Source organism: Acinonyx jubatus, chromosome D3, assembly GCF_027475565.1.
Source record: "Acinonyx jubatus isolate Ajub_Pintada_27869175 chromosome D3, VMU_Ajub_asm_v1.0, whole genome shotgun sequence".
Taxonomy (NCBI): domain Eukaryota; kingdom Metazoa; phylum Chordata; class Mammalia; order Carnivora; family Felidae; genus Acinonyx; species Acinonyx jubatus.
Window position 1 is genome coordinate 32090705 of NC_069392.1, and position 14546 is coordinate 32105250.

The 14546-nt window shown below is 42.9% G+C and overlaps 1 protein-coding gene across 7 annotated transcripts in view; it reads right to left on the reverse strand.

Annotated features, from left to right (window-relative positions):
• The window catches only part of LOC106989609 (piezo-type mechanosensitive ion channel component 2), a 462833-nt gene that overhangs the window by 184804 nt on the left and 263483 nt on the right, over positions 1-14546 (reverse strand). For all 7 annotated transcript variants that reach the window (XR_008291831.1, XM_053206463.1, XM_053206461.1 and 4 more), the window contains exons 6-7: positions 5786-5996; positions 3815-4028 (exon numbers count right to left, since the gene is read on the reverse strand). Coding sequence is in view for 6 of the 7 variants with exons in the window: in XM_053206463.1 (XP_053062438.1) it covers positions 3815-4028; positions 5786-5996 (425 nt within the window). In the remaining variant the exon portion in view is untranslated. The remainder of the gene's footprint in view (positions 1-3814; positions 4029-5785; positions 5997-14546) is intronic.

Below are 14546 nucleotides of genomic sequence, written 5' to 3' on the forward strand. Positions count from 1 at the left end.
GTGGTTCTCCTTATCCTTCATTACATTTTTCCAAATAATCACCAAAAAATATGTATTATCCTAATGATGAACAAATCAATTCAATTTTTCTAAAAATAAAGGTAATTCTGATCAGAGACGCATTTGAGAGCTTTTGAGAAGACAAAAATGGCTTGGATTGTTTTACGAACAGCCACATCCGAAGCTGGATATATGCGCTGGGGTCTCTGTGGTTATGAAATTTGTGACAAATGCCCACGCAAAATGAGTGTTTGTTTGCCACTTTCCAGTTTTTTCTTCTAACTCATAATTTGGGGTTAATAGCAATGCACTGGAATTGTGCCTTATGAAAAAGCTATTGTTTTAGAGATGTAAATTTCCAAGCTTTCTAGGACTAAAATGCAATGTCTTGTTATCACCAAGTTAACGGGGGGAGGGTGGGAATCTACAACATGGCAGTATATTTATATTTATATTTATATTTATATTTATATTTATATTTATATTTAATTGCTTAGCTCAAACTGTCTAGAGCCTGACAAGCAACTTAACTTTTAATGACTTAGCTCTATGAGATCATAGTAATGGACTTTTTAAAATGTTTAAACGGATCATCTACAAAATGTAACTATTAATTACAGGTAATATAATTATTATTACCTGTAATAAGTTATAATTATTTTGTTTGGGACAAGTCAAGTGAATAATAGAGATAGTACATTATTAGCCTATTGGGACTACTATTATCTACACTGTAGGTTGGCAAGCTCATTCACCACCTATTTGGGTACAGCTGGTGAGCCAACAACGGTTTTTATATTTTTGAGTGGCTGGAAAAAGGCAGAAGAGAAAGAATATTTCATGAAATGCGAAAGCTAATATGAAATCCAAATTTCAGTGTTCACACAGTTTTACTGGAAGAGAACCACACTCATTCTTTTAAGTCTGTCCGTGACTGCTTTTGCACTACAACGGCTTCTTGAAAGAAATGCGACAAAGTCTCAAATATTTGTTAGTTGATCCTTGACAGAAACTGATGCTTTCAAGGTGGTTCTGAATATTACTTGTATTTCCTATCATCAGTCTCTAGATGGCAGAAAAGATCCTTAAACTGGGGGTTACTGGCATATGGAATATTTTTATATTCCCAATTAACTCACCCCCTGAAAGTCACCCCTTCCAACAGCACAAAACATTTTTTCTATACCTGTTCAATAAACCCAAAATTAAATGCCTCAAAGAAACCACAGGGTTCATTTAGCCTAGAACGAATGTCTGTACTGAAATTTAGCATTTATTCACTACTGCCTAAAATAAATAAATATTACATAAATCTGCACCATTAAAGAGGCTGACAGTATAGCTGACAAGTGAAATTGTAATATATTTAAAGTGTACAATGTGATGATTTGACATATGTGGACATTGTGAAATGATTACCTCAATCAAGTTAATTAACACATCAATGACCTCACCTGGTCATTTAAAACAATTTTTTTTTACGATCGACTCTTTTAGCAAATTTCAAGTATACAATATACAATACAGTACTATTAGGTAGAGTGAGCCTTCTGTACGTTAGATCTTCACAATTTATTCACCTTATAATGTTCACCTTATAATCTTCAGAATTTATTAAACTTATTAATGAGTTTATACCCTTTTACCATCCTCCCCCCATTCCTTCCAACATGCCACCATTGGCAACCACTTTTCTACTCTGTTTCTATCAGTTGACTCTTTTGTTCAGTTCCATATATAAGTGGACAAATAGCATTTGTCTGTCTCTAACTTATTTCAATAGCAGAAAGTCTTCAAATTTCATCCATGTTATCATCAATGGCAGGATTTCCTTCTTTTTTAAGACTGAATAATATTTCATCATGTGTATACACATACATACACGCAGATACACACACACACACACACACACACACACACACTCCACATTTTCTTGATCCATTCATCTGTCGACGGGCACTTAGGTTGTTTCCACATTGTGGCTTCTTAGTTTTAATGTGTCTATAAAACATTCTTCTCTTTATAGACTGAGTTACACTTGTTAAACCTCCACATTATGCCAATAGGTTTAGAATTAGTTACGCTGTGTGTGTATTGGGTACTAACTTGTTTTAACAGAATATAAGAGGTTTTAGGACTTGAATTTTCTCCTAGCGTTGGGTAGACATAGCTACAAACTAGACAGATTTTATACATGAATCAGTAAGAGCAAGGTGAATGGGTCTGCACACACACATCGCTGCTTCATATTTACTATCACATAAAAAACAGATGGGGATCCCTCGAAAGAAGGATGCAAATCTATACCATCAACATGATAGCATGACTCATGTTCTTTGAAATTCCAAGTTCTTCATTTCTCTGTTCACACGCTGTTCACCCCCCTCACATTCCCTTCTGCCATTTCTGCCCCCGTTTACTTTTCCTGTAACTTCCAGGCATAAACTTTTCCACAGAAGTAGAGAAGTTAACATAGGACAATGGATACCCCAATGGCCAATCCCCTGGTTTAAGTAATTTTATTTGTCTCTCTTTCCTGCTTCTCTTTCCCTGCCTCTCCCTCCCTTTCTCTCTCCCTCTCTCATGTCTGTTGCTAAACCAGTAGAAAGTTGCAGACATCATGACACTTCACTCCTAAATAATTCACCACATATCTCCTAAAATAATGACATTTTCCTGTATGCCCACAATACAATCATACACATAAGAATTAACAATAGTTCTAGGGGTGCCTGGGTGGCTCAATCAGCTAAGCATCTGGCTCTTGATCTTGGCTCAGATCATGATCTCATGATTCATGTGATAGAGCCCCACGTGGGGCTCTGCTTGGGATTCTCTCTCTCCCTCTCTCTCTGCCGCTTCCCAAGTGCTTGCTCTCTATCTCTCAAAGTAAATAAATTTAAAAACAGTTTAACAATAATTCTATACAATCAACTAATAACCAGTGAACATTGAAATGTCTCCATTTAACCTTAAAATGTCTTTTCGAGATCTGCGGTTGACCAGGATGTAATGTAGAGTCAGGCTTCACATCTGGTTGCTGGGTTTCCCAAATTCTCCTTTAAAACTACAGGAGTCCCTGCCCCCACTGCCTCGACACACACTTCTTTTTATGATGCTGAGTTTTTTTAGAGACCAGATCATTTGCTTTATAGAATCCACATTCTGGATTTCTCTGTTTTCCTCTGGAGTCATCTAAACTACTTTTCTTTAAACATTTTTTTTTAATGTTTATTTATTTTTGAGAGAGAGAGAGAGAGAGAGTGTGCATGCGTGTGCACGTGAGTGGTGGGGGTGGGGAGCACAGAAAGAGAGGGAAACACAGAATCTGTAGCAGGCTCCAAGCTCTGGGCTGTCAGCACAGAGCCCGACGCGGGGCTTGAAACATGAACTGTGAGATCATGACCTGAGTTGAAGTCGGACACTCAACCGACTGAGCCACCCAGGCGCCCCTGCCCTTGTTATTATTTTTAATGCTCTATTTGGTGTGTGAGAGCATCTTCCAGCTGGATGCTTTAACATGTTGTTATTATTCTTTGATGCAAAATGTTCTTCTGGGATCTTTTTCCACAGCTGAGACCAAACAGCAGCCTTCCTTCTCTTCCATGTCTCAGCAGCACCTCCATTTGAAGAGACCTCCCACTTCCTTTTGGACTTTGTCATTCAATAACTTGAAAGTGCTACATTGCTTCCCCCATCCCCACCGACCCTTTGTGGAACACATCAATGGGCATCAAGAGGACCCCTTGCAAATTCAAACAAGATCATAAAGGAGAATCAGCTGTCCTTGAAATGTCTTAACGTTTTGTCTTACCTTGCATAGTAGTCATTGGGTGGAACTGCTTCTTGAAAGAATTGGAACTGGTATAAATAAAGTCCAATCAAGTGCCCCGCAGTGAAAATAGCCAGCAGCACACAGAGACAGCTGAACAGCAATGGATCAAACGTCCGGCACCAGGACCACCAGGTGCACAGACCCAAAAATACAAAGAAGTACACAGATGAGGTCAAAGACGGCAACATCATACCTAAGGAAGAAGAGATGTGATCATGAAAAATCGCATGGAACTGGGAAATCACTCACCACTCGAGACACGTTCCTATTGGAGATGATGGACATTTCCTTCATATGCTTTCCGGTGTGGATCCAGTGATTAAAATGGGAATCCCATTTCATTTATAAAATCAGAGCTAGTACTATTTTTGTTGTGAAAAAGATCACACATGAAGTGGTATTTGTTAATATAGGGAAACACAGGATGATGCCAGAAATTCTTCCCGTGCTGTTTGGCAGAGCAAGTATCTACTTTTCATACGGTAAAGTTAGCACAGTTACTTGCCTGTTTCCATCTTTCTACTTCTCCCCCCAATTTTTTCCAGGATACTTGTGTGCCCATTCCAGCTTACCCTGATACCATTTTTAAAAATGTTTACTTATTTATTTTTGTGAGAGAGAGAGAGATTGAGAGAGTGCAGAAGGGGCAGAAGGAGTGGCAGACAATCCCAAGCAGGCCCCGCACTCCCAGGGCAGAGCTTGACATGGGGCTTGATCTCATGAACCCTGAGATCATCACCTGAGCCAAAATCAAGAGTTGGAGGCTTAACCGACTGAGCCACCAGGAGCCCCTCCCTGATATCACTTTTTATAATAACTTACTTTTTTGGGGGGTAAGTTGGATTCATCTATGGCAAAGTCTCACTAAAACTTTGCCCTACCCAATGAAATCTGATTCATACTATTACCAAAAGGGGACATGGAAAATGAGGGAATTTTTTTTATAGGCATTTAAAAACTTTTGTAGGGGGCGTGTTGAAATGACTCTTCATTAAAATATTGGGATATTTCTTGAGAAATTCAATTCTCTTTTCCACTTTTTAATTTTGCTATTTAAAAAACTGTCACATTGTTTCATCTTGTGCAATTTCAAGGAAGCGGTATGGACCCAACTTCCCAGTGGCTCTGGAGCAGCCGCCAGCAGCAAGATGGAAGGAGGGAGAAAATGGAGATAACATTATTATGGAACAAGCAGTCAGCAGCCAAGATTTAAAGGAAGTGAGTGTCTGTGCTGCAAGATTACAATCTAACTGAGGAAGAAAAATAGTATATCCTGGAGAGTTAAATTAAGACTCCTAATGACCCAGTGTAAACAGACGTGCTTTCAGAATGCACACATGTGGCTCTTTGGAGAGTATACTGACATTGTTCATTGTAGCTGATCACCATTCACGGGCTCTGGGGGAGGAGAACGGTGGTCTTTCTGATCTACGTATAAAACATAACATCACCTAGATATGGAAAAAGATTGCTTTACGGAGGTTAATAGAAACGAACCAAGGGGCACCTGGGTGGCTCATTCGGTTAAGCATCTGACTTCAGCTCAGGTCATGATCTCATGGTCCGTGAGTTCGAGTCCCGCGTCAGGCTCTGTGCTGATAGCTCAGAGCCTGGAGCCTGCTTCGGATTCTGTGTCTCCCTCTCCCTCTCTCTCTCTCTCTCTCTCTCTGCCCCTCCCCACTCTTGCGCTCTCTCACTGTCAAAAATAAATAAACAGTAAAAAAAAAATTAATTAAAAAAAAAGAAACCAACTAAAAACACAAACATGAGAACTGAACAGGAAAAATTATTTGTGTGTGTGGTGTGTACATGTGGCCAGTTTTACAAGTTATGGCTATGAGCTTGGTGTTCTGGAATGAGGCTGTTTCCTTCGGCATTTTCTCCTCAGCCTTGTCTTTCATGACTCGCCAAAGTGCTACCTGTATTCCAACCCATACTGGAAACTCTCACCTGATGAACCGAGTAAAATGGTCACCACAACTTTTCCAGCAGTGGTTATCATGTTGCCGATAAACTCCTTAAGCTTGGAGGCCACCGAGGCGAGTCTGCGGAACATTTTTAACTTTGTGCTCTCTTCCACCTCGCCTTCCACACCGTCCCCTTCATCTAAATCCTCTTCGTAGATCAGTGCCTCTTCTGGATCTATTTTTTCTCCTCCGGCCTAAATAAAGGGGAAACAGAAAACACTGCAGTCCAGAACTCTGCCTACCACCCCGCAGATTATATGGTTTGTAATTTATGGGTCAGTCAGTGAGGTGAGCTTCACAAACCAGGGGAAAAATGCAGACAACCACCGAAGTCCCCCCAGGTCTCTGCCAGTCCCTGTGTAAGCCCAAGTCACTTGGATCTTTCCTGAAGAAGTAAACAGGAAACATCACCAATCATAGAACCCATAACAACATGCTACTGAGCCCCATGAACTCACTTTTTATAGTCAGAGGAAGAAACTGTCTGAGACGTCTATTAAAACCTTAGCTTTCATCAATCTTGGTTTGGTTCCTCACATTTAAAGTGTTTGCCACCAGGGGGATAGGTAGTTTGATTAAAGTATCCATGGCTTTACCCAAAACGGTGGATCAAATCTGTGCTTGTGCAATCCCTTTTCTTTCTGAAGTAAATTTTGTCCACTATGTTAGTGTCTCCTGGTCAGAGGAGGGTGAGTGCTCTTAGGTCACCTGACTAGATATACAGTCACTTCCTAATTTATCCTTTGACAGAATGATATACTGGTTCGATCCTGGGTGATTCGGCACCTCAGTAACGTCCTCAGAGATGTAGGGAAGAAATACAGGGGTAGAACATACAATGTTTTATATATTATTTTAAACTGGGTATACTGATGTGTTTTTGTCTGTTTTGTTTTTAGAGAATATGTAGAAATATTTTTTTTTTTTTTGGCTAATTATAGTCTTTCCCTAGAAGTCTTAGGATTTTTTTTTTTTAAGTTGTTAGAAATATAAACCATCACCTAAGACTAAAGGTTGTTTTAGGTGCTCAGACTCTCTTTGCATTTGCCCCTTAGGCTGGCAGATTTCTTTTTTTTAATTAATTAAAAAAATTTTTTTTAACGTTTTTATTTATTTTTGAGACAGAGAGAGGCAGAGCATGAGCAGGGGAGGGGCAGAGAGAGAGGGAGACACAGAATCCGAAGCAGGCTCCAGGCTCCGCACTGTCAGCACAGAGCCCGATGCGGGGCTCGAACCCACGGAATGTGAGATCATCCATGACCTGAGCTGAAGCCAGGACGCTCAACCGACTGAGCCACCCAGGCACCCCTTTTTAAATTAATTTTAAAAAATGTTTATTTGTTTTTAAGCTAGACAGAGCATGAGTGGGGGAGGGACAGAGAGAGGAGACACAGAATCTGAAACAAGCTCCGGGCTCTGAGCTGTCAGCACAGAGCCTGACATGGGGCTCAAACTCTGAACAGTGAAATCATGACCTGAGCGGAAGTCAGACGCTTAACCAACCGAGCCACGCAGGCACCCCTAGGCTGGCAGACTTCTTTTAGCCCAATTGAAAAGACCACACTGGCTGCGGAGCCAGAAGGGTCTTTTAGGCCCAGTTCAGACATCCATTTAAGGCCTAAAGAGTACATCCCAGCCTCTCTATTTTCCCACTTAAAGATTTCTTTCTCAGCCCAGCCTCTCCATTTTCCTATTTTAAAGGTTGTTTTTTTTTTTTTTTTTCTTTGCTACACTTAGCTCAGATATTCATATGATATTCACTGCTGGTAAATGAACCTCTAACTATGCCTTTGGGCATGAAAGGAAGCCTGCAGAGAATGGCATTAAAGCTCAAGTTAGTGCCCAGTGGCCTTGAGAACTCAGAGATCTTCCTTTGCCTAGGAAGATACAGGCTGCTTGTGACAAGCTATCTATCGATGAAGCCAAGGGTGTAGGATGTACCCTTACCCTCTACAACGCACCCTCCCACACACAGATTTAATCTAGGGCCTATTCAAGTCTAAATACCCAAACTGGGTTCTATTCTCTTCTATCATGACACATTTGTATTTTTCCCTGAAAGAAAAGAAATGCCTCATACTTCTTCATGAAGACTTCTCTCGCTGTTCAGGTACTAGTAGGTGCTAATATCTCATAGGAGATACAGTGATAAACATGTAAACAAGTAGAAAATTAACAAGCTGAATCTCTCGCAGTAACAAATGCCAGTCAGGGAATGAAAATAGGGGGCTATGACTGTGAACGGCAGGGTGACTGTTTTAGATTCCGAGGTCAGGGAGAGCCTCTCTGAGGAGGTGACATTTAAGCCCAGATGTCACAAAGTCAGCAGCCATATGAAAATCCTCTTCAAGAACATCCCAGATGGAGGGAAGGGCAGGTCAAAGATTCCATGGTATGTTCAGAAAGAAGGCATGTGTTCCCTGACACATTGCCTCTTCTACTAATTCACCCTCCTCCTTGTCAGTTGTCAGTCAGCTGATGAGCCCACGTCCTACTTCACTGAGAGAAGGGGGGAGAGCACCCCACCAACATGACAGGGAGCCAAAGACATGCTGAGGACAAAGTACAAGCTAACAATTGCTCCCCCCGACCCCCACAGTGACATTCCTCAGACCCTGGCTGTCCAAGAACAAAGGGAGGGGAAAAAGGGGAAAACAAATGGTTAACTGATAGAAATCAGTTTGCAAATGTCTTAGTAAGTGACAAAAAAAGGCAATGTTATAATAACAGCCAGACTTCCAGACATCCAAAGACTCAGTTACCTGGAGCCCTAACATCACCTTCCCCTCCTTAGTGATGTGCAGAACAAAGGCAGGAAGAAAATGTAAATAACATTAAATTTCTTTATAACCTGCAGCCCCTTGACAAATACTTGAGGCAAATACAGAGTATAACATTCCTCCAGGAACCCCCTACTGTCTTAATGTTAACACTTTGCTAGAGGGAAAATCAACCAGCTCAACAATACCAAGGACTCAGTATCTTATGAGTCCTCTTGAACATATGAAAGTCCTTTTGGAACCTCCCTTTTTCCTTACTGGCCCCCCAATTCTGTAGTATATAATCAGTCACTCTTCACAACCCCAGTGCAGCTCTTTCTACCCACAGGTCCTGTCCCACTGCTTCAATAAAATCACCTTTTTGCACCAAAGGTGTCTCAAGAACTCTTTCATGGCTGTCGGCTCTGGACCCCCACCACCACTCCAAAACCACATCAAGCACATCAACCTACAGACCTAGAGCTAACCTGTGCAGTGGCACTCGGATTCCCTGTCCTGTGACTGTGGATGAGTCGTATGCCCTGGGAGACCAGGGAGAAGGGCAGTCCTTCTCTTTCCCCTGCGTCACCTCCTGCTCCCTTCCGCCCATATCTCCCCATCAACAAACAAATACGCCTCACCAATTCCAACCCAAGTGGCCTCCAAACCACATTTGCCTCTCAAAGTGACTCTCCCAAGAGTTGGGCTAAAAACATGGCACCACTTCCCCTACGCCTAACTTCTCTTGAATTCACTCTAAAGGGAGTTTGATCACCAACCACTCCACCTAGTGGGGGCTCTCATGTGGTCTGTTTCACATGGTGATGCCAAGGCAGACTGCAGCTAGGAGGCTATTGCTGTGGTCAAGGAGACAGGAACTCACAGAGCTGAAGGGAGGTTCATGTCTTTGCAGTTTGTCTTAAAGGTCAAGTCAGCAGGACTCGCTGGTAAATTTGATGTGGAGGGTGGAGGGACAGAGGAGAAGCAAAGAAAGTTCCTGTATTTCTGTCATTATTGAGGAGACAGGGATAACCAGGGGCGAGAGGGTTGGGGGAAATTCAGTTCTGAGATGCCCTTCAAGCATTCTTGTTGGAGGTGTTATATGGGCAGCCAGGATAGGAATCTGGAATGCTGGAGGGAGGTGGAAAACTGGAGAGGTCTATTTGAAGTTCAGGGACATAGAGATGGTTTTAAAGTCAGGGGTCTGGTGAGATTACCTAGAGAGAATACAGAGGTTGACTACCCCTCAGATGCTACCACAAGTAGAACCAGTCTGTCTCTCTAGGCTTATCCTCATTTCTGTCTAGAAGCACCCTGGGAAGCAGGCATATGGAGAATCCAGAATCCACACTCTTGGCCTTGGAATACACATGGAACGTGATCCTCTCTCCATCTCCTAAGCCTTTCTACCTACTCCAGCTCCCCCAAGCAGAGTTTCTATGGGGATCTGCCCAGTGAGACTGCTGATATGGGGCCCACACTGCTGTCTATATACAAAGCATGCACTCATGGGGCACGTGTTGCTTAATATCCCCCTCACAACAAGGCGACCCATAAAAATCCTCCTTGAGGAAGAAAGTTTGGCCAAAACCTTCAGTCACCGTACTTGAAAAAGGAGACATGGAGAGAGAACACAGCCAGTGCTGCCTGGGTCCCAGTCAGAAACACACTCCTAACTTTCATAATAAATGACTTGTTATTCAATTGCAGAACTGCTACGGATATAGATTAAATCAAATAAGATTCTCTGGTCAAGACTTTGTGAGGTTAGACAAATGCATTTCCTTGACCTCTCTCGGGTGGGACCAGGGCCCCTGTGACTTTTATAAACATACCACTGTACTGGAGGGTTTTCAGCATTTTTGTACCGGAATCCCTGGGGACCTCAGTTGGAAACGCTTTCTAAACCTGCCAAGCTGAAAGAGGGCCGAAAGAGAGCCAGGTTGGCCTCCGTGAGCCGTCACTGTCCAGGCTGGGGCCAGAACAGCCATTAGTCATGGCAGGTCTGCTTATTAATGGGCAGGCTTTCTCCTCCTAAATGATTCGTCTGCTGAAGTATAAACACCGATCCTCTGGAACAGCATCCACTCGCTTAACCGTATTTACTAATAAGCACCCTTGCTTGGGGGAGCCATAATTTGTCCCGGCTTTAAGGAGTAGCTGTAAATGAAGACTTAATCCCCCTGGTTCCAGAGCTGTCTTAGAAATTAAAGACAAAGAGAACCCTTTACAGTTCAGAAAGGCATATAAAATATTCCATATTATTACCGCCCGTGTCAACATCTAAAACTTATTTGAAGACATGTAAATCCTTTAACTTGCCTTTGCTGAAAGTTCCTGACTTCGAATGTTCCAGCACATATTACGATAGACCCTCTCATTTCACGAGAGGAAGCTCTCGCTGCTCTGGGACCAAATGCATGCAAGGTCATGCTTTTACCAAGCAGCCACCCCCTTCTCAACCCGCAGCTGCTTCCCACCACGGCCACATCCACACTTAGCACAGCGTCAGCAGCCATTTCCACTCAAATGGGACAGGGAACTGCCTCAGGGTGGAGCACAAACATCCATTTTTCTTTAGCTCTGAGCACTCCATGATTCATCCTGGGTTGGGGTAAGTCCTGGAGATCACCTGAGAACCCTTAAAGGGATGGGTATCAAGCCTCACCTCAAACTTCCTAAATCAGAAATTCTGGGAGTGAATCTCAGGAATCTGTACAATCAAAGAGCTGCCGTACGTGATTTTGAAGCAGCCGAACTAGAATCCATGCACAGGCTACGTCTGCAACCCCCAATCAATTGATTCCACGCTTGGCAGACTAGATCACACTGCAGATTATTTTGTTGGACTCAGACGCTGGGCAGACTCCTTTAATTGGAAAATACATGGAAGTAATTTATCTGTGCGACCTCCTTCCGGTTTCAGGCAACATTTGCGCGTTAGCCCAGAACTTCTCGTTAGATGAATCCGCTTTCTTCTTTGTGGCTACAAGCAGGCTATTAAAAACATTTCAATGGGGGTGTATCAAAGTCACAAACAATGAGCCAAGTATCTGGGAGGCAAAGGGAACATTTTTCTAAAGTGTCACGAGTTGTTTATTGTTTATTATTGAAAGTTAACAATTTATCTTTACAGAATGGGCTCATCTCAACAGAAGAGCCCAAGAAAGATAGAAGCAAGTGTGGTGCCTCATTGCAGAAGACAGACAGACGCTGTAGGCACAGCCCTGCCTGTGAAGTAAGCAGAGAGAATCTTGTCTCTATGATGTCATGTATGTTACTCAAGCCTACTGTGAGAACATCGTGCAGATGAAGCAAATATTTCATTCCGTTGCTACCCTTGTTCTAGAAAGGTGATTTTTCCAAACTTGTGAGAGCAGTGGAGCCTGGGGCCACCATGCCCATTTCTCGGCCTCCCAGACACTTCGATTCCATAGGTCTGGGATGCGCCTTGCATCGGAACCTTCATAAACTTCCCAGGTCAAGTCCCCAAGTTAGAAATTGCCACAGTCTTTGAGAATCACCTGAAAGTCATTAGAAAGGGAAATGAACAAAAATGGAGAGGAGCCAAATGGGACTGACCATTATTTTAAAGGTTTGTATCTTTAAAAGGACCTGCCAAGTCCTCTTTAAGGTTTATTTAAAAACATCACTTAATGGAACACTGTAAAACTAAGTCAGTATTAAAATACACACACACACACACACACACACACAACCTGATATCATCTACTCAGTTTGTCTTTGGTTGTAGAGATTATTCCTGACCCTGAACCACCCATTTTCTCTTATAAGAAGCAGCTGAGTTTAGCTCTTCTAATGGACACACCCGGTGCTCCCTCTAGAAATAAAGAATTCAGGGAGTGATAACAAAGCAACATTTTGAGGGCACACAATCCGTCCGGTTCCCAAATCTTTCAGAATTCCTTCTGTAGAATTCCTTCTGATGGACTAAGATGCAAATAAAATGCATGCTTTTGTTATTAAAACCTTACAAGGCTGAACAGTGCTATAGCTGCACTGGGATCCACAGTATTCCTTCTCCATCCTCCCTTCCTGTTCCTCCCTCCTCTCAGAACTTTTCCTGACCCTGAGCTCTGCTCTGAGCACTGTGCAAGATCTAGAGAGGTTTGCACTCACTCAGAGGAAATAAACCAGGTGTATACGACTATTTCTAAAATCTGACTATAAGATCCTAAGAACATTGAGAGGGAAAGGGGGGTTGCAACTGACCACAGGGATTTGGAATGCCCAATACCAGTTATACCGAAAGCAAACATGATAGAAAAAAAAGAGCAAATGTCTTGGAAAGCAAAGAAAAAAAGCTAAAGAACAGTCCCTCTTAGATATTAGCTTCTGCCCATCCTGGCACATAGCAGATACTGAATAAAAAAGCATGCCCATGGATAAATACACATCCTTTTGTGCAGTCACAGCAAGGAGAGACCACTCAAGACAGGCGTGTGGATTTTTCTGACAGTTTGTGGGAGAAGCAGCTCTTTGCAAACAACCCTCGCCCAGGACTGATACTTTACACTTTGTTCCTTTAGTTTTACACTTTGGATTGCATTGTGCAAGCCTCCATATTAATCAACCAGTGCTTAACCAATTAACTTGATAAGTATTTGAGTATTACCATGTGTACAATTTCAGATCACTTTGCTAACTTAGGATTTGCGGCAACAAAGAACAAGACAGATGTGATCCTCTCCCTCAGAGAGCTTACAGTTTACTGAGGGAGACAGAAAGTAAATAACAAAAAAAGCATTATGCAGAATAGTTACAGATTATGATAAATGTTATGGGTACAACAAGGTGGATACAGAGATGGGGAATAATCTGGGAGGTTAGTCAGCAAAGGCCTCTATGCTAAAGAGCTCGCCTGATGATGGAGGAGGAATCAGCCATGCAATGAGCAGGGAGTGAATCGCCTGGCAGAAGGGAAAGAGCTGGCCGGTGCTGGGCACAGAGAGGGGGGCAGTGTGGGCACAGCACAGAGTGGGAGTGGGGCAGGGCACAGGGTGAGGATGTAAAGGCAGGAAGCGCCATAGCCCTCAGCGTTAGGAGCCCGAATTTTGTTCTCCTTTCATGGGAATCCAATGACGTGTTTTACCTAAGGAAGTGACACGGTTCGATTTATAATTTTACAAGGATAATCCAGATGCTATGCGTGGTATCCGTGGGGTAGGGTAAGAACGGAAGCTGGAAGTGAGGCGGTCTGGTAGGAGGTTACTCAGTGGTCTAGTTGAGAGGTGGGAGAAGGATCGTGGCAGTAGAGACAGAAAAGTGAACAGTTTAGACACAATGTGAAGGGAGGACCCATGGGACTTTTTGATGGTAATGGATAAGCGGCCCAAGGGACCCAGTGTCGTACCAGGGCTTGGGGCTCCAGTGACAGTGAACGGTGCTCCTGTTAACTGGGTGGGCAGTCAGCAGGCAGGCTGGTGGGGGCAGGGCTGGGAGGTCTTGCTCCTGCCCTCAAACACACCACCAACACTTTGAAAGAAACCTGGGCAGCACATGAAAAGATGCTCAACGTCGCTCCTCATCAGGGAAATACAAATCAAAACCACACTCAGATATCACCTCATGCCAGTCAGCATGGCCAAAATGAACAAATCAGGAGACTATAGATGCTGGAGAGGATGTGGAGAAACGGGAACCCTCTGGCACTGTTGGTGGGAATGCAAATTGGTGCAGCCACTCTGGAAAACAGCGTGGAGATTCCTCAAAAAATTAAAAATAGACCTACCCTATGACCCAGCAATAGCACTGCTAGGAATTTACCCAAGGGATACAGGAGTACTGATGCATAGGGGCACTTGTACCCCAATGTTTATAGCAGCACTCTCAACAATAGCCAAATTATGGAAAGAGCCTAAATGTCCATCAACTGATGAATGGATAAAGAAATTGTGGTTTATATACACAATGGAATACTACGTGACAATGAGAAAGAATGAAATATGGCCCTTTGTAGAAACA